Here is a 25,808-nt window from a genome sequence, read left to right as displayed (position 1 = left end):
CTTGGACCAAAATGTTTCTGCTGCAATAAAAACTAGCTAGGCATATGAATCCAACCAAAATTCTTAAAAAACACGAACTCACATAATATATGCTGCTGGCCTTTTCTTCCCTATCAAAAAAACCAATAACTCATTAAACATACACCAATAATTTAAAAGAAATAATTTTCAGTGTTTTTTTAGTACAATTTTTACAAGTTCATAGTGGTTTAGGGGAAGGACGACATTTGACTGACGTGGGTTGAGAGGCTTCTGGCAGCTGAGTCAATTGGTTTAGCCAGTGATCAACTGCCACTTTTCGATCTTGGTTCGAAAACAAATCCAAGTTATTGGTTTTGTTAATCATATATCCAAATCAATTTCTTGGTTTTTAATACTTTACATATTGTTTTTATTTACATAGTTATGAATTGGAAAATACGCAGGATCGGGAAATTTAAATCACTTTATGTCTTACAATATATTTTAAACTTAAGTTAGATAATTTCTCATAATACGATTTTATTATGATATAAATTCATTTTCGTGTCAAAATAATAAAGTTTTTTTTTCTATATAAAAAAACAAGTCTCCAAACTATATCTCGATATGACGAATTAAGTCGTCCGCGAGCTATTCGAAGTTCGGTTAGATTAAAATTTCTTTCAATATCATTCATTAACGTTATCGAATCGAGCTTGTTCGACAATTTTGTGAAACAGAGCTCGAGATAAAAAAAATATCCGGCTCATAAAATAAGAAGTTTATTATTTGACTTTTCATATATTAGTTGTCTTTTGGTTAAAAATATTCAAAGAAATTGAAAATGAACTTCTTTAACGAACTTGTTTAATGAATTCGAAAAAGAGTCGAATTCGAACCACTCTCATTAAATATAATAAAAAAATTATTAACGAATCGTACTCGAATTTAAATATATTAAATCGCTATTATCTCGGTTTTAAGACTGTAAAAAGTATTTCGTATTATTTAAAATAATATATTTATATATATATATATATATATATAATATATATATATATACATATATAATTAAAAATTAACCAACTCCCACAAAACCAACTCCCGCGAAACCGTACGAGTGATCACTTTCCTCTCTTGTCCGAAGCGAAGAATTGGCGTCACATAGAGCGAAAATGGGGTCTCTTTCTCCGCCATTTTCCAACCTTGAAGACCAGAATAGAGAGAAGTTAACCACATTGGACCAAGCCCATTTGCTTAATCTCTTCAAATCCCAGCAAAATTACCTCAACCATTTCTTTCAAAACCTCGATCTATCCCAAACCCTCACATTCACGCAAACTCTTCTTGATTCCAAGGGCACCATTTTCTTCTCCGGGGTTGGGAAATCCGGCTTTGTTGCACAAAAGATTTCGCAGACCTTGATTTCTCTCGGGATCAGATCCGGGTTTTTATGCCCCGTGGACGCGCTTCACGGGGATATTGGCATTTTATCCTCTCAAGATTTATTGGTCCTCTTCAGCAAGAGCGGGAATTCTGAGGAGTTGTTGAAGCTCGTGCCTTGCGTTAAGGCCAAGGGAGTGTACTTGATATCTGTTACGTCGGTGAGGCCAAATGGGCTCGTAGGATTGTGCGATCTGAACGTGCATTTACCTCTGCAGCGTGAATTGTGCCCGTTCGATCTCGCGCCAGTCACATCGACGGCTATCCAGATGGTTTTTGGGGATACTGTTGCGATTGCTTTGATGGGAGCCAGGAATTTGAGCAAAGAAGAGTATGCGGCGAATCATCCTGCTGGAAGAATTGGGAAGACTTTGATTTTCAAGGTGAATTTTTTTACTTATTATCTTTTCTTTTGGTTTCATGTTGCGGAGCTGTTCTGTTGAAAGGAGGTTTGGATGAAAATTGTCGGCGGAGAGATTGTAGCTTGGATACGAAATTAATTGACTGGATAATGTTTTGTAAGTGCAGTATATTAGAATATCTTTAAGTTTCAAGTGCGGATGTGACATTTAATCAATATATTTTTTTAACAAAAAGCTTCAACCTTTTTGAAGAAAAGCGCAAGCACAAAGCTCTATTTCCAGGGTTTTCTAAAATGCCTAATTTCCAATTCCCTGATCTCACCTAAACAACAAGAAGCATTTTTTATAATGACCTCTCTATCCAAATGCACTCCAAGTATGCCTTGAGGTGTTTGTTGGTTGATTTAGTTTGATCTTGTGAAATGAAGGAACTTGGACCGAGTTCTCTGGCCGTATGTTGTGCTTTATGGACGGTTTCTTAATCTGGGTGAACATGTGTTTTTTCTTTTCCGAGAAAATTGGATATTCTTAGTGAAGGTAAAGTTTAAGTATGATAAAAAGTCGCTAGAGAACTAATTATTCTAAAGATATGAGAGACACCATTTTATTTTTGGTACCTACTTAAATTGCTCATGACTTTGTGTTGTAGGTGAAGGATCTTATGAAGAAGAGAGAAGAGCTACCAATATGCAGGGAACGGGATCTGATAATGGATCAGCTGGTTGAGCTAAGCAGCAAAGGTTGTGGATGCCTTCTTGTTATAGATGACGATTATCATCTCCTCGGTACGTTTACTGATGGAGATCTGCGTCGCACATTGAATGCCAGTGGTGAGGGAATCTTCAAGCTCACAGTGGGAGAGATGTGCAACAGGTAAAACAGTTTTTTTTTCACATTGTGGTTCCTATTTTATCATGCTACTATCAACGAGTTGATCTTAAGTTGTGCGAACTTAGGAGTCGGAAGAAGTAGTTTTGATATGATGACTATAGACGTAGATTGGTATCATAAAAAACCTCAGTAGATAAAAAGGGTTTTAATTCACGCTGTATCTTTATATTTTGTGCGACCAAGTATTTTTAAATTTTGTGTATTTTCATACTAGCATCAAACCATTGGCTGTGACTTGAAAGGTGTTCTTTCCCATAGCTCAAGATCCAAACCTTTAATAAACCTCAAGGTTCGAAACATTTATGTTGTGTATCTATTGTGAATGGAATTGACATCTTTAGTCGGTGTTACAGGAACCCGAGGACAATTAGTCCAGACGCAATGGCCGTGGTAGCAATGCAGAAGATGGAGTCTCCCCCCTCGCCGGTGCAGTTCTTGCCCGTCATCAGTGACCATAATGTCTTGATTGGTATCATTACTTTGCACGGTCTTGTCTCTGCCGGCTTGTGATTCCTGCACGGCCATATTGTCTTGATCGACATTGTTTGTGTATGCCCGTGTTATTTTTGGACCATGTACTCTCCAGTTTTTTTTTTTCCCTTTGTTTTATGGTAGTTTGTTATTTCTAGATAATCTGATCTTATGTGTAATGAAATTCTTTAATATGAATGTTGCAGCATTTCGTTATTTTGTACATATCATTTGCTCTATGTGAGCTGTGTAAGCTACACTTGGAAGAAGATGACTCCTTATAGTCTCTCATCTATGTAAAAATGTTTATATCATCAACCTGTGTTTTTTATTTTCTTGTTCATAGTTTCACTAATTTGGGTTGCCTAAAGACAATTAATTGTGATTTTTTTTTCCCGTTTTTTCTCATCACCGCTTAACGAAAAAAATATTAGTTTTATCGAAACTCTCCATAATTTCCGATTCAAACATTTGAAAAATAATCTCCAAAATTATTTTTATATTACAGTTGATCTTGACTAACTTGATTTGTAAATTATTGTATTAGTCATGATGGTAAACTGTTACAATAATCGGAGATAGTATGAAATATTTATGCTTTCTTGAGTTATAATTTATGTGCACTCGATTACATATTATTCAATTTATTTGTGGGCATATTTATGTAAATTGACTTCGTAATTTTTGATTACGTACTAAAACAAATTAAAAAAGGAAAATTTTATAATTAATTAGCAAAGATTTGGAAGATACCATTTACTTTTTGAAATTTGTAAGATACTACTTTTTATTTTTTTTAAATAGAGGAAGATAACATTTTGATGTTAACATGTACGACAATTAATTAAAATAAAATAAAATTTTAGAAAAGGACACGTAATAAAAATCATGAATTGGACAGATGGACTGGACCTTGACATCACGCTGCTCTCTGCCACCCCTCTCCCCGACTGGGAACGGTGTGTTGAGAGAGTGCCGTCCATGTCTTCGCCGCCGACGGTGGCTACTGTGCTGCCAATCTCTTCTCTCCCGCCTACCTACCAATCCTTACTCTCCCTTCAACACAACCTTTCTTCCGTTCTCAATTCGCCAGTAAGCTTTTCAGCAAATCTTTTTCATGTCACTGCACTCATTTTCTTTTTGATATTGATTTGATGTTATTTTTCTCAGTTCTTTCTCAAGTCACTTAGGAGTGATACAAATCGTGGGCCAACTTTAAGAATCTTGTTAAGGCGTCCTCATGCTTCAATTTCAACACACTACATGGGTTGCGAATCCATATAACTCTGCTGATAACCTCAATCTTCTTATAGAATAATCTTATTGGTTGGATTTTCTTATGTGCATGATTGATTTGCTGACAGAAGTTAGTGCAAGCAATGCTTACGATCCGGAGCTTCGTTCTGTACTTGAACTGGCCACTAATTCCGAATTATGTGAACTTGAAAGAATTTTGTTTGGACCCAGGTGATCATCCCTATTTTTTTTGCCTCTTATAGACTTCATTGGTTTTATACTCGCGGTGTTTAGAGATTCTGTTCAATTATGTTCTTGAACTAAAGATCCTGACTATCTGAAATGTAACAAGATGTAGACTTCAACTTTGATTTCCTTAATATAAAATTTTTCCTTGGAGTATGTTGAAATCGCAGGATGTTAGCATATGATACATTCTATTTGGGAGACATTTAATGGTCTCATCATTTTGTTGTATCTTCTTTTTATGCTTCCCCTTGGTTGTCTTTCTTTAAACATGCTTGGTGATGCATAATATTTTATTTTAGGATATTGTAGCTTGTATATTACCATAAATTGACTGTTTGAGAATTTGCATGGCAACAACACTTACCTTATTCGATTTCTGCGGCCTCTGTGTGTTTCGTCGCAGTTGTTTCAGTCCTTTGTTGAAATCAATCTCAAAAAAAGCTGAGGTTGACTATGTTATGATCAGTGAAGACCCAGACGAAAGGGAACATTTTATTTCAATGCTCGAAGATAGGTTTTTGTTTCTTGCAGCTGATGCAAGGTCAACTCTGAGGTTGTACTATCTAGTCGTTAGTATTTATTTATAATGAGATGCTTATGAAACTGTTTCCATCAAGTATGGACAAAGTTTTTCTGAGGAGTTGAATTGAACCGTTTTCTCGACAGTCAAGCTTTTTTAATTCTGTCGAAAGTTTTTTTCCCCTCGTCCCCTTTTCTCTTTGTCTTTCATTCTCCTCTTCTTCCATCTATCTTCCACTTCTGTATTCTCATTCTACATCAAATGTGCCCCTAGCTGAGCACCTCTCATGTTATTAGTGTTAGTATGAAGAAATAAATTAAATCTTCGATCGATTATATCTAGAACCCTTTGGGAAACTTATTAAAAGAAAAGCTTTTTCTTTAGTCCCACTTCTTTAAAAGGAAAAGCCGATGGTTAGATCTGGGCAGCATTATCTTTCATGTTTCGTGAATAGATTTATTTCTATTTAACATTTATGATTCAAGAGCCAAATTAAGATCTGGTTGGTTTTATTTGATGACAGGGGTTGGAGACCATCATACAGAAACGTGTTGCTTGAACTAAGGAAAAAATTAAACATACCTTGCTCAACCAAATTGTTAGCTGAAGACCTAGAAGTTGAAATTTTTCTTCATCTCTTTCAAGAATACTCAAGGTACAACTTTTCTCTTCTTTCTTTTTTTGTCCTGAAGTCACAGTGCCCAGTGTGGATCAGTAGTGCTTCATTGTTTTGCTAACTGATCAACCCTGGAGGTAATATGTTATCGTAAATTAGTTTTGAACCAGTATACTATAATGGTTATGCTTACTCTGTTTTATGCTTTTGATTCTTTGCAAATTATTGAATCTGCAAATTAAAGTAGTTAACACATCGACCTCGTTCGAGATACTCATAAAGCTGTCTTAAATGGAGAAAATCTATATAAATCTGTTAATCTTTAAGGCTTTCGACAACCTTTTCATTTTAGGCATGTCCTTAACATCTGTAATATTAATTTTTTTTATACGTTGTTAGGATCTCCTATTCAACCCACAATGAGCTCTCTAGTTTTGTCGTTAATACTTTATCGTATCATTCATAAAATTGGGAATGTCATCTGTTTAACTGAAAATCTGCAGTGCTTCGCCATGTTTTGTCTTCTTTAGTCTTGAATTATGCAAATTGTCCACTCTCTCTCTCACTTCTTGTTAGGTTGCATTGTGGGTAATTTGGCTTTTATCATGTTGATATTTTGGTAGTCTAATCTTGATGCCACTTTGTCCCTCTGGAACTTCCTGTTTGAGTTTTTCTATACACTTCTTTTTCTATTTCATATATATTTTTGTGTGAACTGATAGATCCATTTTTTTCCTGTTACTTTTATGTCCAAGCAAAAAGTGAGCATGAAACCTGTCATATGCAACATTCTACAAATGTTTATATGGGAACTGTGAAACTTTTAGAAAATATTATGCAAATGTTGTATATAAGTTTGGCTGCAACATTATCTTTACACGTGTACAAATATTTATGTGTACATTTATTGGAAAATATATGCGCGCTTGTAATTGAAATCCCCAACTTCTCAAACTTTATGCATCCTTACTTTCCCTAGTGAAGGACTGGGAAGTTTTCCTAGCACAAATGGTAGCCCAACGAATTCTGATGGATTAAATAATCTGGAAATGGGACTCAACCAATGGAAGTTACAGAAGCTTGCAGCTCTAGGAATAGGTGCAACAGAACTCCGCTCGTTGATATTAAAGGTTTTGTAGTTTCCATTGTTTTCTCTTATTTTTGTGTTAATGTGTGTTGTATATCGACTCATTTTAGTCTTCAGAGTGGTGGGATTCTTACTCTAGCGAAACTGTTTAAATAGTTAACAAATGATTGTATTTTATTTGTTTTTATGCAGTGTTTATATTTTTAACACTGACTCAGTTTCCATGCTATCGCAGTTGGCTAGGAGGTTATCTGGAAAGTTATTCTTGGAAGCTGCTAAATATCAAGTAAAGAAAGAACTTATTAAAAAGGTTCATATTGAGAGCTCTTTCTGTTAGTTTGCCAGTTACATTTCTGGGATGCAATAGTTGAAGATTTCCTTGATTTAGGTTCTGAATATTGCATTTAGTTTTTTCTTTCCAGGGCGGGCAGTTGGCAGCAATTAACCTAGAATCTGGAATAGCGTTGCTGGCTGCCAGACAGGTTCGATTTCTGATTTTTTTTAAATCGTTGATCTAGTGCCACTTCAATTCAATGTAACTTCTCATTTTGGTCCTTTGGTCTGGTGCATTTCTTTCTTGGTGGCTCTTTTTACATGACATAATATTATGATATTTGAAATGAATTTTGTGTTTTTCCTAAATCTAATCCCCTCGACGAAAAGAATTTGTATGGCATCCTTTGACCCAGACTTTTTTTACGCGCCCATTACAACTATGGTATTGGCCATTAGAAAACCAGCTCATGTAATGTAGGAATATAATTCTTCATCAACAATCCCGGGTGCTTAGATATATATATTTCTAAATTACTATCTTATGGATATGTCATTATCTATAGCTGCAAAATAAGATTGATTATTGTGTTTTCTTATACCGAGCGCGCTTAACAGGGACTTAAAGTTGCAGCCAGTCGGTATTTGGGGATCAGAGGCATTGCTCAGTTACTTGGCCTACTGTATGATCCATGCTCTATGAAAATCTATTTCCTTCACGGTTCTTCAGAATATTATCTCATCATACAGCATACAATTTTTCTTTGTTTTATGTCCATCTCTTGCATCCGTTTTCAACTTGTGTAGGATGTGGGGTACCCTTCTGGCAGATGTTGTCATTCAGATGCTTGGAACTGATTACTCCAGGATTTTGCGAGCCATATACGCATTTTCTCAAGTAATGATGCTTCATGTTTTTTTAATATATTTTTAATTTGTCGTTTTCACAATCTCAGATCGTTGTGAAATCATTATTGATTCTAGACCTCCAAGCTTTTAACATCCCTTAATTTATCCATATGAGGATTAACATTTTTTTGTTTTATGAACTTATGTTGTTACCTATTCCAGATTCGAATCTACCGCTCCCATAAAACGTCTGAAATGATGTGAGACGGGTCAGTTTTACTCCGACGTTCCTCCCCTATTGTTTCGTGGAGAAGGTTGATCTTTGATTGTGGTTGTAATGGCACTAGAATTGAGCATATGCATATGCATATCCATTGTCAGATCAGACACATAGACAATCTCCCGAGCAAAATACTTTCATCTCTAGCTCCCAAACATTTACATTTATTGAGTTACAAGTATATGTACAATGAAAGTTATACAAACGATTATAATTTTTTTTTGAAATTACGAAATAAATGCACTATAATTTTAAAAAAATATTTTTGGGGTAGTTTTGTAATGTAAAAAACAATGTATAACTTTCGTCGTGATTTTTGTGTCTTTGAGATTTAGTTGTTCTAATTTATGTTGTATGTAAAAGAACTTCAAAACTTGTGACAATGGTGTAATATTAGCAATCCTTCCCAAAAATTAAATTGACTAAGTAAGAGCCCATTAGTAAAATTTAGAGGAGAGATAAAACTTAATCATTGTGTTTCAAAACAATACGCCTCAACTCCGGTAATATGTATTTATTTTATTATATTTTTATTGATATATCAAAATATATTTTAGTTGTATTTATTGTCTATTGATATGTAATATAATTGTAATGCTATAATATAAACATATATTTTAAATTTTATACGTATTGGATGATCGAGTATATATAAATTTTGGAGATCGTGCAGAAACCAAGCATTTCAAACGGAGATCATGCAGAAGGCAATAGAAAAAGAGAGGTTTTCGACTTAAATTTACGATCATGATGAAAACAACAAGATTGGAGTCCAAGAACTGTTCCAAAGGTAAAAGAAGATTTTGCAATCCTTAAGGTTTAGTTGTGCTCGCTCGTTATACGTTGTGAAAAAGTACTTTACTTTATCATTTGTATGAATTATAATTTAACCTTAGTTTGTTGTATCCAAGTCAACATATAATTCAGGTATTCGACAGTCATTATTTCTATTTTTCGACATTTCGTAAATGTTTCATAGACAGCTGTACTCTAGTTCATCAGCCTCTTAAGAGATGTAAGTATAACAATGCTAGTCTGTTTCAGGAAAAGAGAACTTTAAGCACAATTCTTGCGTTCATTACATCTATATATATCTATATCTATATCTATATCTATATATCTATATCTATATCTATTCTATATATATATAAATATACAGATTGAATTGTGAATTTACTCTATTGTCCTTATCTTTATTATTATCTATTAATTACAATTATGTATTTACTTTTTTGTCCTTATCCTTATTATTTATTTACTAATTACTAAACTTTTAAATTCAATCCTTATTATTAATTATTAATTACAATTATGCATTTACTCTTTTGTCCTTATCCTTATTATTTATTTACTAATTAATAAACTTTTAATCCTTATCCTTATTATTTATTTACTAATTACTAAACTTTTAAATTCAATAGCCGAGATTAAAATTTGTTTTGTGAAAAAACCTTACAAATAATCTATATCTATCTATACTAATCTATACTAATATAAATATATGAATGTGACATTCATTTAATAATAATCATTAATATATATTTTTTTAAATCAATTTTCAATATATGATGCTAAATACATATTACTAAATGATATATTATCTATTATTAATCTATTAAGTATATGACTTTCATTTATTAGCTTACTATTATATTATTTTTTTGTTTTACAATTTGTCATATTAATGGTGTTATTTAATTCATTTTTTTTCTTAGTTTAATAAGATCATTAATAGTGTATTTAACTCAATCAAACTAATTATTATTTTAATTTACTTTAAATTTAATTTTAGTTACTTAAATTTATACATTGTCCTCAAATAATAACAGGAAGACAAAGGGAAATGATTCGGATTGAATAAAAATAAATTATTTATAAATATTAATGACATACAAAATTTCTTTCTCCCATTTAGAATAAAAATATTTTCAGACTCTTTAAGTGTCAATAAAGATATGTGATTGAGAGAAATATTTGTCTTTAAGTGATTTCAAACATTGTTTTTAAGTTATTTAGTTAATTTTTTTATAAATGCTGCTAAATAAATATTACTAAATAATATGCTCCATTTGATCATTTTGTGTTCTTGCAATGAGAGGAGTTTTTTTTTACCCTAGCGTTAACATGTTTGATTGTTATATGTCTTTTGTATTGATCATGTAATTGTGTTTGCATTGTTTATGTGATTTGTTTGTTTGCACAAAGAAAAGAGAAAACAAAATCAAATATCCAACAAAAACGGTTATTTTTCAATTTTTTATTGTTGAGATATTTTGTTAATTTTTAAACACATAATGCATGTTTTCTGTTTGCTTAGATTACTTAGTTTGAAGTGACTTAGAAAATATTAAAAAGATTGAAATATTTATTCGTTTTTACCTTATGTCTCATAATATCAAGAGATAACATTTTTTATTTATTGGGGCAAATGTATTTTCAAACTTCTGTCTATAAATCAATATTTAAATTTTTTACGACATTATTATATTCTCTAATCAATTTTTTTTACTTAAATTGATAGAAGGCATTTTAATTTGAGTTTTTATGTTCTTGCTTATATTATTTTTGTAATATTATTTATCATGAAAATAATAGGTGAACTACAAAATTTGGTAGGTCTAAGAGTCTTCTGGTGAACGACAAATATGGATAAATTATTAAAATATATATCCAGTAGATTTTTGACATGCGATTTTGCTCTAATTCAATGATTATGCATGATTATAAATTTTAATTATATCACAAGTTAACGCATGTTTTGTTGTTGCTAGATATATTTAGTCAATAGTCTAATATGTTTCTATGGTTTAAGAAAAATTGTGTGACTTTGTATTATATTATTACGGCTACTTTTCTAAATGGTTTTATTATGATTTCAAGGCACCATTTTTCATGTGTTTTTTAAAGAAGTGAAATGAATATCTATAAAACGATGACATTAATAAGGCTTCTTCTCTTTATTTGAAAAAAATATTGGAAAATTTATACAAATTGTGAATAATATGAGTTAATATTTAATTTGAGAGTGCTTTAAGGTTTTTATTGCTCGTATATACTTCAATTTTTTTGTTATTGTACTAAATAAATTATTTTTAACCTTTGAGTTATAATTTTTTTTCTTATCGAGGTTATTTGTGTTATGATTTTTTTATTCGTTTTGGTTAGTATTGTTGGCGGTAATTGATTTTTCTGATATTATATCATGTGTCTTGTTGTTTATATAAAAATAAATATGAGAGTACATCAATCAAAGCCACGTATTTTGAGTCTTCTGTTCTACGAAGAGAATAGTAAATGGTTTCTGTGAATTATATAATTTCTTGGTTTTTCATACATATAATCTATGAAATGCGTCAAATTTTGAACAAAAAAGTTTTGACAAACATAGTTGATGAAAAAAAAGACATGTTAAATAAAAAAATAATGTTGTGTATTACTATGTTGGGTGCGATAATTGTCCCTGCTTGGTAGAGCGGTCGAACCGTGGTGCTTGAGCTGTTGTGCGGTTTAAAAGATTTGAGTTGCACAATTACTACTAGCTATAGCTTTTGGTAAAACGACAAGCGATCGGTCTTACAATTGGTATCAGAGGCAAGGTCACGGGTTCGATTCCCATTGATTGCAAGGAGTGCAATTATTGGGAGGAAGATTGTTGGATGCAATAATTGTCCCTGCTTGCTTGAGCGGCCGAACTGTGGTGCTTGAGCTGCTGCGCGATTTAAAAGATTTGAGTTGCACCATTACTACTAGCTATAGCTTTTGGTAAAGCGACAAGCGTTCGGTCCTACATACTATGTCCTAATTTCTGTATGATATAATTCAAGCACATTTTTTTATAGATATTTGAAATTAGGTCTAATTAAGTAACATGAAACATATACATATATATTAAATCATATTTAAAGCAAAATGTTAAGATCAAGAATGATTCAGATTTAAATTTCAACGAAACATAATGAATAAGGAATTGAAGAATTGTATGTGTACGTTAAGTGTTATATAATGATTATGTTGCTACTTCATGGTTGTGCGACATATGAATGTCATATAAAATGTCAATATTTCTCAATAAAATAGTTTTTTTCAAAAAGAAAAAAATTATTCATTTAGAAAAAGAAATACATGAAAAACAAATTGTGCATAATTCTCATTCTATTTATAATGGTATGAGAACAATTCTAAAACTTTGTTGACACAATATAACAGATCAATTCTGTGCATTTTATTGAGACATTGAGTCAGTTTCACTTTATTTTCTCCAATATTATCTCGATATATTTCGAGGTGATACGAGATTGTTTTTGTCTCTTTTTTTAGTCAAAGTGTCTAACTAGCTAATTTATAACATATATGATGGTAGCATAGAAAAATCCTCGTCAAATAAATTCACTTAACAAAATATTGAAATTCAAATAAAATTCTACAATATTTCATCAAATTAATTTTGACTAACATAAAATGCTCATCAAATCTAAATGGTTATATTATTAGATGAGATATTGAATAAGACAAATACTTTGACATATATTTGAATGATATCTCATATGCATATCTTAATAACATTATTCGTATCTCTTCTCAAGCTTTTTAAAATACAATAATTAATTTTGTATAACGTTCTACAAGATATAAAATATTATAAAACAAAATATAAACTCGATATAAGAAAATTTGTTTTGTTTCAATGAATAATATAATATTATGTTCTAAACGCAACAAATGAGATTGAAACTATATCATCATCATGACATGATGCTCGCAATCATTATTTCAAAGCTTCCAAAAAATGACGATCAAGATGACTTTCTTGAATTGTGTCAAATTAAATGAGGACACAATTCTAAGATATAGCCATTTGAAAAAATTCAAGTATTTTTCTCACACTGATTGAGAAATAGTTGTTAAAAATTTATCAACCTTACAGCTATATGTTGATAATATGATACTAAATATATAAAAATGATATCACAAATATCACAATATTTGAAGAAGGTGCAACACCATTCATTGGTTATGTTGTTGAAGAATATATAGGTTATAAATACTTTTAGTCACAAGTGAAAACTTATCACGAGTAAAAGCATTTTTTCTTAGGAGTTATAGTTGATTATTGTCAAAAGCTGAAAAATCATTTAACAACAAAAAAAATAGTCGGAAAAATAAGATTATCAAATAAAAACAATATAGAAAATCGAAAAAATATCGTGATAAAGAAGCAAACTACGAGCATGTCAGATCCCGGATAAGGATTGTAAATAACATAATAGATGTTAAAGACGATTAGATACTTGTTGAGCATATCAAAATAATTATATTTATATTATAACAAACTACGACAAAGAGCTGTTGAGTTGTCAAAATCAACCAAGAAGCATATTGGAAAGTGTGTCAAGTGGATAAGATACTTTCTCTGATTTATATACCGTCTATGGTCATGATTTTTTTATTTTTTATGGGTTAGTTTGTTTCAGTTGATAAATGTTAATAACCATGTTTTAATTCATTTAAATATTATTAAAATTTCGTACATATATTTTCAGTAGTTTAGTTTTTTACGTGCAACGCACGTGCATTTTTCTAGTATGTCTAAAAGTGGAAATACGTAAATATGCGATTGGAATCTGTAGCTTGAAGCTAAACTACATCTAAAATAGCTAAGAATACCTTTATCAATGGCTGAGGTAAATTCGAGGTTGAAAGTTGTGTTAACATATTAACTGCAGAAATAGAAAGAATGCACAACAAACTAAAAAGTTGGTAGCTTGTGTTATGGCAAAATAAGAATCTATGCAAGTTCCAGAACATTCACATGCAAATACATCTAAATTTTACCAATTCACATCAACTGCGTACAGTGCCAGAGACATGCACAGTACCATAGTTATTTCACTGCATTCCACATCCTCTCATCAAAGAATTCATAAGCATTATAACAAATTATCGCCTTGAAGCCTGAGCAGAGCCAGGAGTTCTCGACCGGTTCTTTCTGTTCTTCCAAAATTCATCCTTCTTCCCTTTTTTCTTCTCTTTCAACAAGCCCATACTACTTTTTATAATACCCATTAGAGCACTCTTATCCTTCCTGTTCTTTATCTTAGCTTTCACATCCAGAATTGCCCTGAGCTTCTGATATGATTTGGCATCAGGTACCTGACCATTTTTTACCATCTGTTTATGATAAAAGAATGCCCTCTTGAAATCACGGACTCGAATATAGGCATAAATCATGGTGGAATAAGTAATAGAATCTGGTTTCAGACTAAGAGCAGACATCTCTTTCAACAGCTGTGGTAACTTTGATTCTTGCATTCCCCTTGCATATGCATTTATCAGCATGTTATACGTCAACACGGTCGGTTGAAAACCAAGCTTTCCAAACTCGCATATTACATCTCTTGCTTCGACATAATGACCTTGCTTCGCAAATCCATCAAGAAGAGTGTTAAAAGTAACTTGTGTCCCTCCCACTTTATCCTTAATCATCATCTTCCAAATTTTCATCAGATTATCAGTGTCTCCAGCACGTCTAAACGCATCCAACAGAGCAGTATACGTCTCGACAGAAGGTTTTATTCCCTCCTTCAACATATTTTCAAAAGCCATAAAAGATTTCTCATGCCATCCATCTACTGCGTAAGCATGGATAAGGGCTGTATAAGAATGAGAGTTGGGCTTTATACCAATTTTCTTCATCCTCAAAAATGCATCCGCGGCCATGTCGCTCATTTTCATCCCATAAGAACTAATCAGGCACGTATATGACCTCACATTTGGCTCTAGCCCACCAGCTTCCATCTCCTGAAGTAATCTTTCAACAATCTCAGGTTGCGATCTTTTACTATAGGCATCCATCAATATGTTGTACGTGGCAGCAGTTGGTGCTATTCCCTTTGTCTTCATCTCAGCAAAAAGACATTCCGCCTCTTCAACCTGGTTAGATTTACTATAAGCATCCATTATTGTATTATAAACAATAGCATTAGGCAAAATACCCTTTTTCTCCATTTCAGATTGGATTATAAGAGCTTCTTTCTTTAGCCCCTCGTCACAGAATGATTTGATTAGAGCCCCGAGAACTTCCAAACTCCATTTGACTCCCTTTCCATTCATCTTTTCAAAGAATTCCCATGTATTTTTGGCACTACAACCATCCTTCCTCATGATTGTAATCATTATAGAACACGTCACAGGATCAGGTCTTATGTTACTTGTTTCCATTGACTCGAACACTTTCCATGCGTCTGCATACCTTTGAAAATGGCAGCACATAATAAATAACACGTTACCTTGCCATAAAAAGCATGATCAACCGTAAATACACAAATGTTTTGATGATTACATCCTAAATAAGTCTAAATTCAAATGCACATAAATGCTTTGATGATTACACATATGTGAACATTATGAGCAGATAAGACATTGATGCTGCTAGAAAATACAAAATGAATGAAGAAAAGCAATCGATAAAACTGCTGAATAGCACTAGAACTACAAACGACAAATTTCAACTATCCTAAATCAGTCAAAATTAGATACCTTCCACAAAACAAAAGGCCCGAAATAGCAGCATTGTAAACAAGTACATCTCTAAATCGCTTGTTTTGATCAAAAGGCAAGTTCTTGAACACTGTCAACAACTCGTCCCCCTTCCCCGCTCTCCCAAGAATAGGAAAGAAAACCGAACATGCCCGAGGAGAAACTAAACAAGGCTCAGTCATTCCCATCCATTCAAAAAAATACAAACAACCCATCACATCACCATCTTCACCCAATAATCTTATTACCTCCACACACTCCTCTGCCCCTATTTTCCCACCAAAATCACATCTTTCCAGTGCCTCTCCTAGCGTAACGTTCAGCGGTAACGCCCTCGCAATACCCAAAATTTCCCCGACAACCCCCTCCACTTCTGGTGAAATTTGTTCAGTGTGAGGAACGGGTAATTGAGGGGTTTCACTATCGGAATCAGAATCGATGTTATCAAATGCAGAGGACAAGTGCCAGGAAGTTTTCCGGTTCTTCTGGAGGGTAATTCTGCCTTCTCGAGTCGGGTCAGGGTCTGAAGTTCGGGACTTGAAGAATTTGAGAATCGGGTCGTTTATTTTTTCAATATTATCATCATCTTGCTGGGGTTTTATTCCTGGGTTTTGTAGAAAAGGGAGGAAAATGGAGGAGTTAGGGGTTTCGGTGGCGGCAGAGGAGATGTCAAACTTCAATCTGTTTCTTGAGCTTTCGGGTAGTTTCAGAATCTGGAAGTGTTGGGGTATTTTTTTATGGTGGGGAGAGCAGAGCGAAGGAGTGAAGGAGTGAAAAGAAGAAGTAGCCATGATGCACAAGGTACAAAGAACTAAATAAATATATACAGCATAAGAACGACCCGGCAATTATTTTTTCGAAAAATCACAAAAACTTCTATCGTAAAACAATCTTGAGTGTTTCTTCAAAAAAAAAAAAACAAAAATCGTATGTAAAATAAAAGTAGGACCTTCGTGATAAATTTCCTTTTAGGGGTCTGAAATCGATTTAAGCTTTTCTTATAAAGTTAAAATCGGTCCGGTCTATTTTCTAGTTTAATTGAATAATTGCACACCCTCATTACTTTTAAATATCTGAATTTATTGGTTCTTAATCGAAATGACCGAATGAATTAGGCCTAGACCACGGTCTATGTACATGATTGAATGACTTAATGAATTAAGCCTAGACAACGGTCTATATACCAGATTACTCGTCTACTGGAAAACACGGCTTCGACCCGAAAAGTTAGTACAGTGAACAACAAGTTTATAATCTGATATATGGTTGATTTGAACAACATTACTTTTGGTTCGAAAATGTGAATTCACTTTAGCTCGTAAATGATCGATTGTACTGATTCTACTTGGCTACACGGGAATAAATATTATATGCAATATTCGTGGAAGGGATTTTGAGCAAGGGCGATTGAGATGTACTCGTACAATTTGAAGGTGGCCACTGATACTTGTATACGGATCTTCTGATCAAATGTAGCCTTTATTTGGTTCGTTCGATCCTACAGCCCCCACAGATGGTCCAGATTTAGCCACATTTGTGATTTTTTTAAAAAAATAGTGGACCTCGTGTACTTGTGGCTAAATCTGAACCCTTGATCATGTAGGGTGAAATATTCCCCTTTATTTTGAGCAAACGCAAGGAAGCTTCAAACACTCGAGGCGAAAAGATTACGTTTTAATTTTCTCACAGATCGAGTTCAAGTTTCAAATACTATAAAATACAAAAAGCATTTAAATTTAAAACAATAAAATTAAGTGCCAGTGAATTAAGTTTTAAAAATTAAAGTACGGAAAATTAATCTGCCCCATTTTGAGCAAGGGCGATTGAGATGTACTCGTACAATTTGAAGGTGGCCACTGATACTTGTATACGGATCTTCTGATCAAATGTAGCCTTTATTTGGTTCGTTCGATCCTACAGCCCCCACAGATGGTCCAGATTTAGCCACATTTGTGATTTTTTTAAAAAAATAGTGGACCTCGTGTACTTGTGGCTAAATCTGAACCCTTGATCATGTAGGGTGAAATATTCCCCTTTATTTTGAGCAAACGCAAAGAAGCTTCAAACACTCGAGGCGAAAAGATTACGTTTTAATTTTCTCACAGATCGAGTTCAAGTTTCAAATACTATAAAATACAAAAGCATTTAAATTTAAAACAATAAAATTAAGTGCCAGTGAATTAAGTTTTAAAAATTAAAGTACGGAAAATTAATCTGCCCCCATGCAGGATCGAACTACAGACCTCCAGTTTACAAGACTGGCGCTCTACCACTGAGCTATAGGGGCTGCTGTTTACTTTCTTCCTAATTTAAGATATAAAAGATGTTAATTATTTTATTCAGCTTTTTTCATCGAGTTTGCAGAGACTATACTCGGGATCTACATATAGAAATAGAAATGTGAATTAATTTCCACATGCTCTGGGAAAAGCCAACTTGGTGGTATTGGGCTGAAGTCCATGGGCCAACTCAATAAATGATTTTAGTTTTCTTGGCCCAATTAAGAAATCAGGCTTGTGTCCAATGTATTGGAGAGCAGCTGGCCCAAGTAGCAACAATTGGGCTTCCACACGCAGTTGTGTGGCGGCGCCCAGAAGCAAGTGGAAGCTCGACAGAGAGGCAGGAAGCAGGCGGTGAGCGAGAAAATATGCATTCCACGTCACACTCGGCCATAATAGCTTGGGGTAGCCGCTATCGTGCGCCTATTAAGCTATCCTCCTTGTACCTCACTCCTCTCCTCCTCCACCGCCGCCGCCGTACACGGGAACTCCCTCCGCCGCCGGTCGCCGTCCTCAACACCTCCACCATATCCTCTGGCTGCCGCTTGCTCAATCCTCACTTCACGGGGAACTCTCTCTTTTCCCGCATGGAGGTACTATTTTATCGAGTGGATTTTGCCTCGGTTTTTTAACGTGGGACATCGTAATTTTACCGGAGATTTTTCATTTCTCTGTCAGTAGGATCATGTATATTGCCTTGTTGGCACTGCTTTTTGGCATGAAGTGACTGAAACTACTGAAAACTTTTCATGGAAATATCTTACTTAGAATATATTGATTGTACTGAAGCTGGATTGAGTTTTTTTCTGCCGTAGGAAATGTTATGTTGGATATCTAACCGGTGAAGAGATTCAAAATTAGTCTTGGTTATGCAGTAAAAAGTTGAATTCAACTAGTATATGAATGGAAGCTTTATCAGTTGAATGGGATGTGGAAGGGTGCTCTATCATATCCTCTCTCTTCGGAAAAGGGGAGAATGACCCTTCCTGGCTTCATCAGATTCAGATCATATGGCAGGTGGTATTCACGGGAACTATTAGGTGGCCGGTGCAGTGTTCCTTGTGATGTGATCTAATGAACAAAATTAAGCTGCTGATGCGAGGTCGAGGATAAAGTATATTTTCTCGACCAAATACTTCATTGTGTGCAATGGCTTTTGTAGGATTTGTTAGAATGATAATCTTATCTTGGTAAGGAGGATGGTTTAGCTTCTGTGTTTTTTTCCTGAGGTTATGTTTGGGAATTTATCACTGAATGAGTGCTTTGAGTAGCTATTTTCCATTCAGTGATTGACTGAATTCTAGATTTGTCTTAAGAAAATCATGGTGTGATATTTTCATTCAGTTTCCTGTTCACTTTGTGACAGATATTAATGAGAGGGACGGTCCTGTCACATCTTATCTCAATGTTGTTTTATGTTTCTAAGCAGCGGATCTGGACTGGAAGTTGTATCAATAAGATTAATGAAATGCTGGATCATTTGCAGAGATATGGAGCGATAAAATCAAAGAAAACAGCTGAAGTAATGAAAAGTATAGACAGGGCATTGTTTGTTCCTGAAGGTACACCACCTTATGTTGACAGTCCCGTGCAGATAGGTTACAATGTTACTATTTCTGCCCCGCATATGCATGCCACATGCCTTGAATTGTTGGAAAACAATTTGAAACCTGGCATGCACGCTTTGGATGTGGGCTCAGGTGAATATATATTACCTTATCCTTAAATATCCGGAAGTTTCATTTTGCGTATATCTGGTCGCTGACTATCACATTGCAGCGCATACATTCCATGTAATTAAATTGATTTACACCGGAAATAATAAAAATAGAACGGTTTAAAAACTCTTTTATTGACTCTGTTTCTATTATATATTATGTTTTTCTTGTGGCAAATTTGGCAAAAATAATCTTTTATTCGATGCAATTTTTGGCTTCCGGAATTGAGTGCTTTCAGATTTGCATGTACTGAAACATCTTTGCTTGCGCCTTGCAGGCACTGGGTATTTGACTGCATGTTTTGCAGTCATGGTTGGGCCACAAGGTCGTGCTGTTGGAGTGGAACATATACCTGAGCTGGTTGACTCCTCTATTGCAAATATCCAAATGAGTGCTGCTGCCCAGCTACAGAAAGAAGGAATCTTATCCTTGCATGCTGGCGGTATGTTGTTGATTGCTATTTCATTTCCATTGCAAATTGGCAATTGTGCATTCAAGGGTTGTTTTGTTAGTTTTTAGGCATTTTCTGAGGAAAATGGTTTCATGTGCTTTGTGACTGTGTTTGTCGCCTAACCTATTTAGAAGACAGCTGACATCTGGTAACTTGCTGCGTCATTTTTATGAGCAACATATCTTGCAGCACTTCATAGAAGATTTAACTATAATGTTAAACAAAAGCTTTCAATTTGAAGAATGAAATGTGCATGAAAGAAAAGGAACTTGATGATCATCATGGTAAAAACTCGATTTTTTACGCGGTAGAGTCCATTCTCTTTTGGAGTTAAATGCTACATCTATGCAGGGTGAAGAGAGCAGGAGCGAGCCCCTCATTGAAAAATCAAAGTTTGAGTTGTCCCTCCGTCTACCGCATTGGGTTTTGGATTTCTTATTACCTAGATTATTAAGTCATCTAGTCAGCTTATTTCCGAAATCAATTCATTGCCAAAAATCATGTTAGCTCTACCGGATGTTCAATATGTTCACGAGTTACACGGTTTTCATTGCCGACAGATGGAAGACTGGGCTGGCCCCAGTTTGCCCCATACGATGCGATTCACGTTGGAGCAGCTGCATCTGAAATTCCAGAAGCACTTATTGAACAATTGAAGCCAGGCGGAAGATTGGTGATCCCTGTTGGGAACGTCTTCCAGGATTTGAAAGTCGTGGACAAAAATATGGATGGCTCACTCAGCGTCCGGAGCGAAACTTCTGTACGGTATGTGCCACTGACAAGCCGAGAAGCTCAATTGAGGGGGGACTAGTTGGTATTTTTCATATCTGAGCGCCCCAAAAATGTAAATAATAAGGTAAACTCGTTTGCATCTTCTACCTAGTTGTGTGTGTAGAAAAGTGTTTTATGCTTTGTTGCAACACTGTAAATTGTAATGTTTTTTGTGCATACACACACAGAAGCAGCTTGCGTCTAATGAAAACCGTAGTATCTGTTATTCGGGTCAGTGAATGGCTAATTCTTTTTTGCTTTTTCTGATTTGATCATTCAAAAGATATATTTTTAACAACGCTTAGATGCAGTCAGATTCGCTCTCAAATGAAATTCTTACATTAGAAGTAAAGAATTAAAGATTTGAGTTAGCTGAGAATTGCTTTAAAGCTTTAATTGTTGATTATAGCAAATGATATTGGCTGTGAGAGTGAACTTGTTGCATTTCATTGACAAACCTTGTGATTTATAACCGGTACACTCCTTTGTAGGTAACGAAACAATCTTCTTTGACTGAAACATGAAACTTTTGGTAATGTAACGCCCCTTACAGTCAATTTTATTTAATCTTGAACTGCCCATTGTTATTAAAGGTGTTCCTTCCTTCCTTTTTTTGGCTTTGAGGTGATCCCAACGTGCCAAAAAGAAACCCAACACTGCATCGTAGTGCTATTCGATAATGGAATTTATTGTTCTGTCAATTCCACTCGCTTCTTAACGTAATTTCTTACTGTGTTGAGTTGTTGGCTTTGTGAAAGATTAATAGTATTAGTTGTTGGCTTATTGTAGAAAACAGGTTGTTAGAAGTGTGCTAGAATTCTTTCCCCAAAAAGAAAACGGGGAGATGTAGAAGATTACAAATCCCGATGCATTTTAATATCCTGTTATCAGTTTTACTCTGTTTTTTAGACCCCTTGCATGTTTTCTTGGTCGTCAGTTCACAAACGCAATATTCTTTACACAGCCTAGGTTACTCAATTGAGAAGGTTAGATCAAGATAAGTTGCTAACCCAACTGATAGGCTCGAAAAACTTGCAAAAACCAGCATCCGTTTATTCACCCTTTCTGAGATATGCATCGATCTAATTTTTTGAAACACGAATGAAAAGAAATTATTTAATCGCAAAGAAGATGGAGGAAAACGTGTATGTTGGGGGAAGTATTTTAGATTTGATGGTGGAATGCGATTTAGAGATGATTAGAAAATAATTAAATCGATTCTTCTTGTTTTTTTTTAAAGCAAAAAAACACAATTAGCAAAGTAGTTAATAGTTTATTCTTCCCCCCGGAGGGAATTTTGAAGTACTTGTATACGATGAGTCACACTAGTCTTTTTTGAAGTTTAATTTGTCAACTATTAATATATTCTTATTTGAAAAGAGAGATGTTAAATGAAGCATGATGACATTTTTCATTTTCAAATAATAGATAATAAAATTGGGTAGTTTTAAATTTATTATCATAAAAAATATGAGCTGGTATAACCTTTTTCATTAATTTAAGTTAAATTTGGTAAGGTTGTTGACTATTGAATGTGAATGACTAATCCCATATTTCAAAAACACAGACCATGTTACTGGAATTATATTATGATTTGATTCACGAACACATCACCATTTTTCAAACTTTCAAGTGTTTTAGAAATTATTTTAACTAATTTATGGAAGTTGAATAATGGCTGGTTGATTGGATGATTCAATAGAAGGGAACGATAATTTCATCCCAAAGGCTATTGAATTCCAATAATGAAAAAATAGTTTTTTACTCAATTATGTTAATCAATTTTAGAATTTGGTTCAGTCAGTTTGATTTTGATACGTTGCCTTTTAGTTTTTGGTTATTTCGGTCTAATTGAATACATAACAAAAATTGTTGAATTTGTAGATGTCGCCTTTTTATCCCTTCCAACCAAACTAGCTTTAAATATACAAACAAAAAGTTCTGAAACGAACACAATCCACAACATGGAAATTCAATTCCAGTTCTCTCCGCAGGTGCAGAAACCGTGGCATCCATTCCCGATCTCCTAACTGAAATCTTGCTGCGCCTGCCCATAAAATAATTACTTGATTGCAAATTGGTTTCCAAGCTCTGGTTTTATCTCATCAGTGATCCAAAATTCTGTCAGCTCCTTGGTCCCATTCCCAATCCGGAAGTTGGCCTCTTCTTGCCCTCTTCCGCGGCAGTTATTTCTGGTGAAGATCATCACGAATTTATCCCTTTTTGGTTCCAAATAGTCTACTGAATTTATAAGAAGATCATCTTGCAATAATAACTCGAAATTGATATTTAGTTGGATTAGTTGTGGTGAGGATAAGGAGATGTGGGCTACTTGTAAAGGTTGTTGGACAAAAATAACTAATTTGATTCTTATCAGCCTAATAATATTTTTGTATATGATAAGAGATAGTATAACCACCCTGAAGTAGTAAATAAACTTACAAACTTATAGAGATACACTTAAATTAAATTAAAAAGGGAGAAAAGACAACTTTCAAACATGTATAAATCTAACCCATTGAGAGATACTAGGAATCCCGTTATTGACAACGCTAAGCATGTAATAACCAGAAGGTGCCACTTTGGGAGATGGAGGAGCTTCTAAAACAGCATTCACCCATCCGTTATCACCCCTCAGCATCTTCTTGCGCTTGAGAATCAGCATCCTCTGGTTCATTGATGTGGAATGTGTGTTAAACGGGGGCGAATAAGCTGTAAAAACGACCTCATTGCTTGATCCATTCTTCTTTTCCAAGAAAAAATGAACACTAAATTCTTCCCCATAGCCCACCCCTTTATCACTTCCATTGATGTGAACAGATACATTTCTTGGCCTTTGATGATCGAATTCTTCCCCCATATGAGCCGGTACAAATGCCTCCAGACGTAGTTCGGTGGGATACCTTACATTATTGAAGGCATACTTATTGTTTGGATTGCTACCAGCTATAGAACTCTTCCATCTGGTAAAAGAATGGCTGATGAGTGGTACATTCTTGCAATCTTGGTGGATTTGAGCACCGAGAATCGTCTCCCAAGCGTTTTCTTTGGCTTGTAGAGGTAAGGTTCGAGGGAGGGGTTTGATGCAGAGTCCCATCCAGCACAGCCTTGTTTAACTCCATTGATTATAAGAACATGGCCTGTGGGGAGAAGAAGCATGTCGCTCATCAAGCGGGACTGGGGCATCTTTTCCATTTCCCATTTGTGCTTATTCCCTGTGATCACCATTCTTCCGCAGGATCTCAAACCCTTCAAGAATCTGCCGTCTTTGGCTGCAGAGAATGCCCCGTAATTCGCTCCTCCACAGATCATAACCTCAACTTTCTTGAATCCATTGCTGTGGTCAAGTGGAAGAATTACAGATGATCCTGTGCTGGGGTAACTTCTTGATCCATTACCTGGAATTCGTGGATATTTCTTGACCGCTTTATTTCTTTTATAGTCGAAAAGAATAGAATCCCTATTTGCAAAAATGAAAAGATTCCCATCAGAAGAAAGGTGCATAATAGGATAAAGATTGTTCCCTCCTCCATTTCTGTCATAAGTTTCGTGCAAAAACGGAAGGTTGTAAGACTTATAATTTGATCTTTTCGGCACAAACTCATATGAGAAAACACCCCTCCCACCCATGACAATGATCCGATCATCCTTCTCCGGTAATAATTGATTCGAAGCATACCACCTATCAACAGACAACACTTTCTTCCCTTGTCTCCAATCACAATGGCCATTCTTACACGGCTTAAAGTACCGTATCCTTCGTGAACCAGAGCCAAAGCCACCAGTTTGAATCAACGTCCCATTGCTCAAAATCGAGCCTGAAGAACACCAAGCATTGGTTCCGATGTTTAGAGGCCTAATCTTATTCTTCATCACATCATACTCAATGGAATGAGCATAGCATGAAGAATCTTGCAAATCACTGCGTGTCCCTTTGCATCGTGTCCCATTGTATCGCCTACGCAGTTGGTAGCGGGACTGACCTGATTCGGTCTGGTCAGACATGAGGACAGTGTTGTGGTGAGTTAAGGCCATGTGCATTGCCACAACACCTGTGTTGTTCAATAGAAGCTGCCATTTTCCCTTCCCCAGTACTATTATTGCACAATTCGATAGCAGAAAATTGAAGGCTAATAGTAAGAATTTGGAGGAGAAGTGGAATAGTTTATTTTCCATTAGGAATTCGAGAGTCGGATTCATTGAATTGCTATTAATAATGTGTTTATATAGTTGCTATTTTCCATGATGTATATAATTTGCCATGAAGTTATCTAATTTTTACACTATGAATCTTTGCCTGAGCAAAAACTTCGTAGAATTCACACAAAGCTTATTGTATTCTTGAAAATTGTTGTTTGCATTTCAAGGTTAGAGTTTGTTGCTAGATGGTTTTTACATGATGAGATGTGTTGCATATATTTAAATCTTGTCAAATCTTTTAAGATTCAAAATTTCTAAAAGATCATTTAAATAAATTCAATGTGTTCTTACAACTTTAATATATAATATACTATATAAACACATTCTATCTTTTATTTGCAACAAGTTTAAATGAAAATACTTACTGATGGATTCCGAATAAATACCTAACACACAAAATTTCAAATGAAAAATGGAAGCAAACATACACGCCACCCGTTAAAAATATTGAGGAGTTTATGATAACTCAGCCGAGAATTTTAAAAGCTCGTTGTTTATCCACAAATGCTTTTTTTTTTTCTCACTTTTGTGTCCATCTCATCGTGTTTCATTTAGTTCTTAATTGACAGAGGCCATCAATAGTAAGAATTTATTATTTGTACCGCATGGTTATAT

The 25,808-nt window shown here is 34.4% G+C and overlaps 4 protein-coding genes, 1 non-coding gene and 1 pseudogene across 15 annotated transcripts; 3 read left to right on the top strand and 3 right to left on the bottom strand.

The window, feature by feature from the left end:
• Positions 1–1,053: 1,053 nt before the first annotated feature.
• On the top strand, positions 1,054–3,458 carry LOC140835077 (probable arabinose 5-phosphate isomerase). The gene is made up of 3 exons (XM_073200411.1): positions 1,054–1,787; positions 2,416–2,639; positions 3,011–3,458. The coding sequence occupies exons 1-3, from the start codon at positions 1,137–1,139 to the stop codon at positions 3,165–3,167; spliced, it is 1,032 nt and encodes a 343-aa protein (XP_073056512.1). The 5' UTR covers positions 1,054–1,136; the 3' UTR covers positions 3,168–3,458.
• A 548-nt stretch (positions 3,459–4,006) lies between these two features.
• On the top strand, positions 4,007–8,404 carry LOC140835075 (uncharacterized). Of its 5 annotated transcripts, none has more exons than XM_073200409.1 (11): positions 4,007–4,220; positions 4,299–4,395; positions 4,496–4,595; positions 5,080–5,166; positions 5,657–5,788; positions 6,729–6,879; positions 7,072–7,146; positions 7,259–7,318; positions 7,728–7,792; positions 7,917–8,007; positions 8,181–8,404. In XM_073200409.1, the coding sequence occupies exons 1-11, from the start codon at positions 4,017–4,019 to the stop codon at positions 8,220–8,222; spliced, it is 1,104 nt and encodes a 367-aa protein (XP_073056510.1). In that variant the 5' UTR covers positions 4,007–4,016; the 3' UTR covers positions 8,223–8,404. The 5 variants fall into 5 exon arrangements, with proteins under 5 accessions (XP_073056510.1, XP_073056509.1, XP_073056511.1 ...); XM_073200408.1 differs by having other exon boundaries at positions 4,493–4,595; XM_073200407.1 differs by having other exon boundaries at positions 4,032–4,220; positions 5,017–5,166; positions 8,181–8,403.
• Positions 8,405–13,862: 5,458 nt separating this feature from the next.
• Positions 13,863–16,614, bottom strand: LOC140835074 (pentatricopeptide repeat-containing protein At5g50280, chloroplastic). The gene is made up of 2 exons (XM_073200405.1): positions 15,775–16,614; positions 13,863–15,487 (listed from the first exon to the last, which is right to left on the bottom strand). Exons 1-2 carry the CDS (start codon positions 16,563–16,565, stop codon positions 14,176–14,178), a joined length of 2,103 nt encoding a protein of 700 aa, XP_073056506.1. The 5' UTR covers positions 16,566–16,614; the 3' UTR covers positions 13,863–14,175.
• A 1,375-nt stretch (positions 16,615–17,989) lies between these two features.
• Positions 17,990–18,061, bottom strand: TRNAT-UGU (transfer RNA threonine (anticodon UGU)). The gene has a single exon. It is a non-coding gene; the product is annotated as a tRNA-Thr (tRNA).
• A 257-nt stretch (positions 18,062–18,318) lies between these two features.
• On the top strand, positions 18,319–21,228 carry LOC140835073 (protein-L-isoaspartate O-methyltransferase 1-like). Of its 7 annotated transcripts, XM_073200403.1 has the most exons (5): positions 18,507–18,646; positions 18,929–19,167; positions 19,483–19,753; positions 20,049–20,213; positions 20,783–21,228. In XM_073200403.1, exons 3-5 carry the CDS (start codon positions 19,522–19,524, stop codon positions 21,031–21,033), a joined length of 648 nt encoding a protein of 215 aa, XP_073056504.1. In that variant the 5' UTR covers positions 18,507–18,646; positions 18,929–19,167; positions 19,483–19,521; the 3' UTR covers positions 21,034–21,228. The 7 variants fall into 7 exon arrangements, with proteins under 7 accessions (XP_073056501.1, XP_073056498.1, XP_073056503.1 ...); XM_073200400.1 differs by lacking the exon at positions 18,929–19,167 and having other exon boundaries at positions 18,319–18,646; XM_073200397.1 differs by lacking the exon at positions 18,929–19,167 and having other exon boundaries at positions 18,341–18,646; positions 19,420–19,753.
• Positions 21,229–22,870: 1,642 nt separating this feature from the next.
• Positions 22,871–25,407, bottom strand: LOC140835072 (aldehyde oxidase GLOX-like; annotated as a pseudogene).
• Positions 25,408–25,808: the final 401 nt, after the last annotated feature.

This window comes from Primulina eburnea, chromosome 6, assembly GCF_022965805.1.
Source record: "Primulina eburnea isolate SZY01 chromosome 6, ASM2296580v1, whole genome shotgun sequence".
NCBI classification, from domain to species: Eukaryota; Viridiplantae; Streptophyta; class Magnoliopsida; order Lamiales; family Gesneriaceae; genus Primulina; species Primulina eburnea.
The sequence above is the reverse complement of the archived record's forward strand: the minus strand, read 5'-3'. Positions and strand labels throughout refer to the sequence as shown.

What these genes read in the sequence shown, in the direction of transcription:
- LOC140835075 (XM_073200408.1), top strand. Translation starts at nt 4,017, where the DNA reads ATGAATTGGACAGATGGACTGGACCTTGACATCACGCTGCTCTCTGCC. An exon ending in CTTCCGTTCTCAATTCGCCA is followed by an intron (nt 4,221 to 4,298) that starts GTAAGCTTTTCA and finishes TATTTTTCTCAG; the next exon opens with TTCTTTCTCAAGTCACTTAG. An exon ending in GATGCAAGGTCAACTCTGAG is followed by an intron (nt 5,167 to 5,656) that starts GTTGTACTATCT and finishes ATTTGATGACAG; the next exon opens with GGGTTGGAGACCATCATACA.
- LOC140835077 (XM_073200411.1), top strand. Translation starts at nt 1,137, where the DNA reads ATGGGGTCTCTTTCTCCGCCATTTTCCAACCTTGAAGACCAGAATAGA. An exon ending in GGAAGACTTTGATTTTCAAG is followed by an intron (nt 1,788 to 2,415) that starts GTGAATTTTTTT and finishes TTTGTGTTGTAG; the next exon opens with GTGAAGGATCTTATGAAGAA. An exon ending in GTGGGAGAGATGTGCAACAG is followed by an intron (nt 2,640 to 3,010) that starts GTAAAACAGTTT and finishes TCGGTGTTACAG; the next exon opens with GAACCCGAGGACAATTAGTC.
- LOC140835074 (XM_073200405.1), bottom strand. Translation starts at nt 16,565, where the DNA reads ATGGCTACTTCTTCTTTTCACTCCTTCACTCCTTCGCTCTGCTCTCCC. An exon ending in GGCCTTTTGTTTTGTGGAAG is followed by an intron (nt 15,488 to 15,774) that starts GTATCTAATTTT and finishes CCATTTTCAAAG; the next exon opens with GTATGCAGACGCATGGAAAG.
- LOC140835073 (XM_073200397.1), top strand. Translation starts at nt 18,422, where the DNA reads ATGCATTCCACGTCACACTCGGCCATAATAGCTTGGGGTAGCCGCTAT. An exon ending in CGCTTTGGATGTGGGCTCAG is followed by an intron (nt 19,754 to 20,048) that starts GTGAATATATAT and finishes TGCGCCTTGCAG; the next exon opens with GCACTGGGTATTTGACTGCA. An exon ending in CTTATCCTTGCATGCTGGCG is followed by an intron (nt 20,214 to 20,782) that starts GTATGTTGTTGA and finishes CATTGCCGACAG; the next exon opens with ATGGAAGACTGGGCTGGCCC.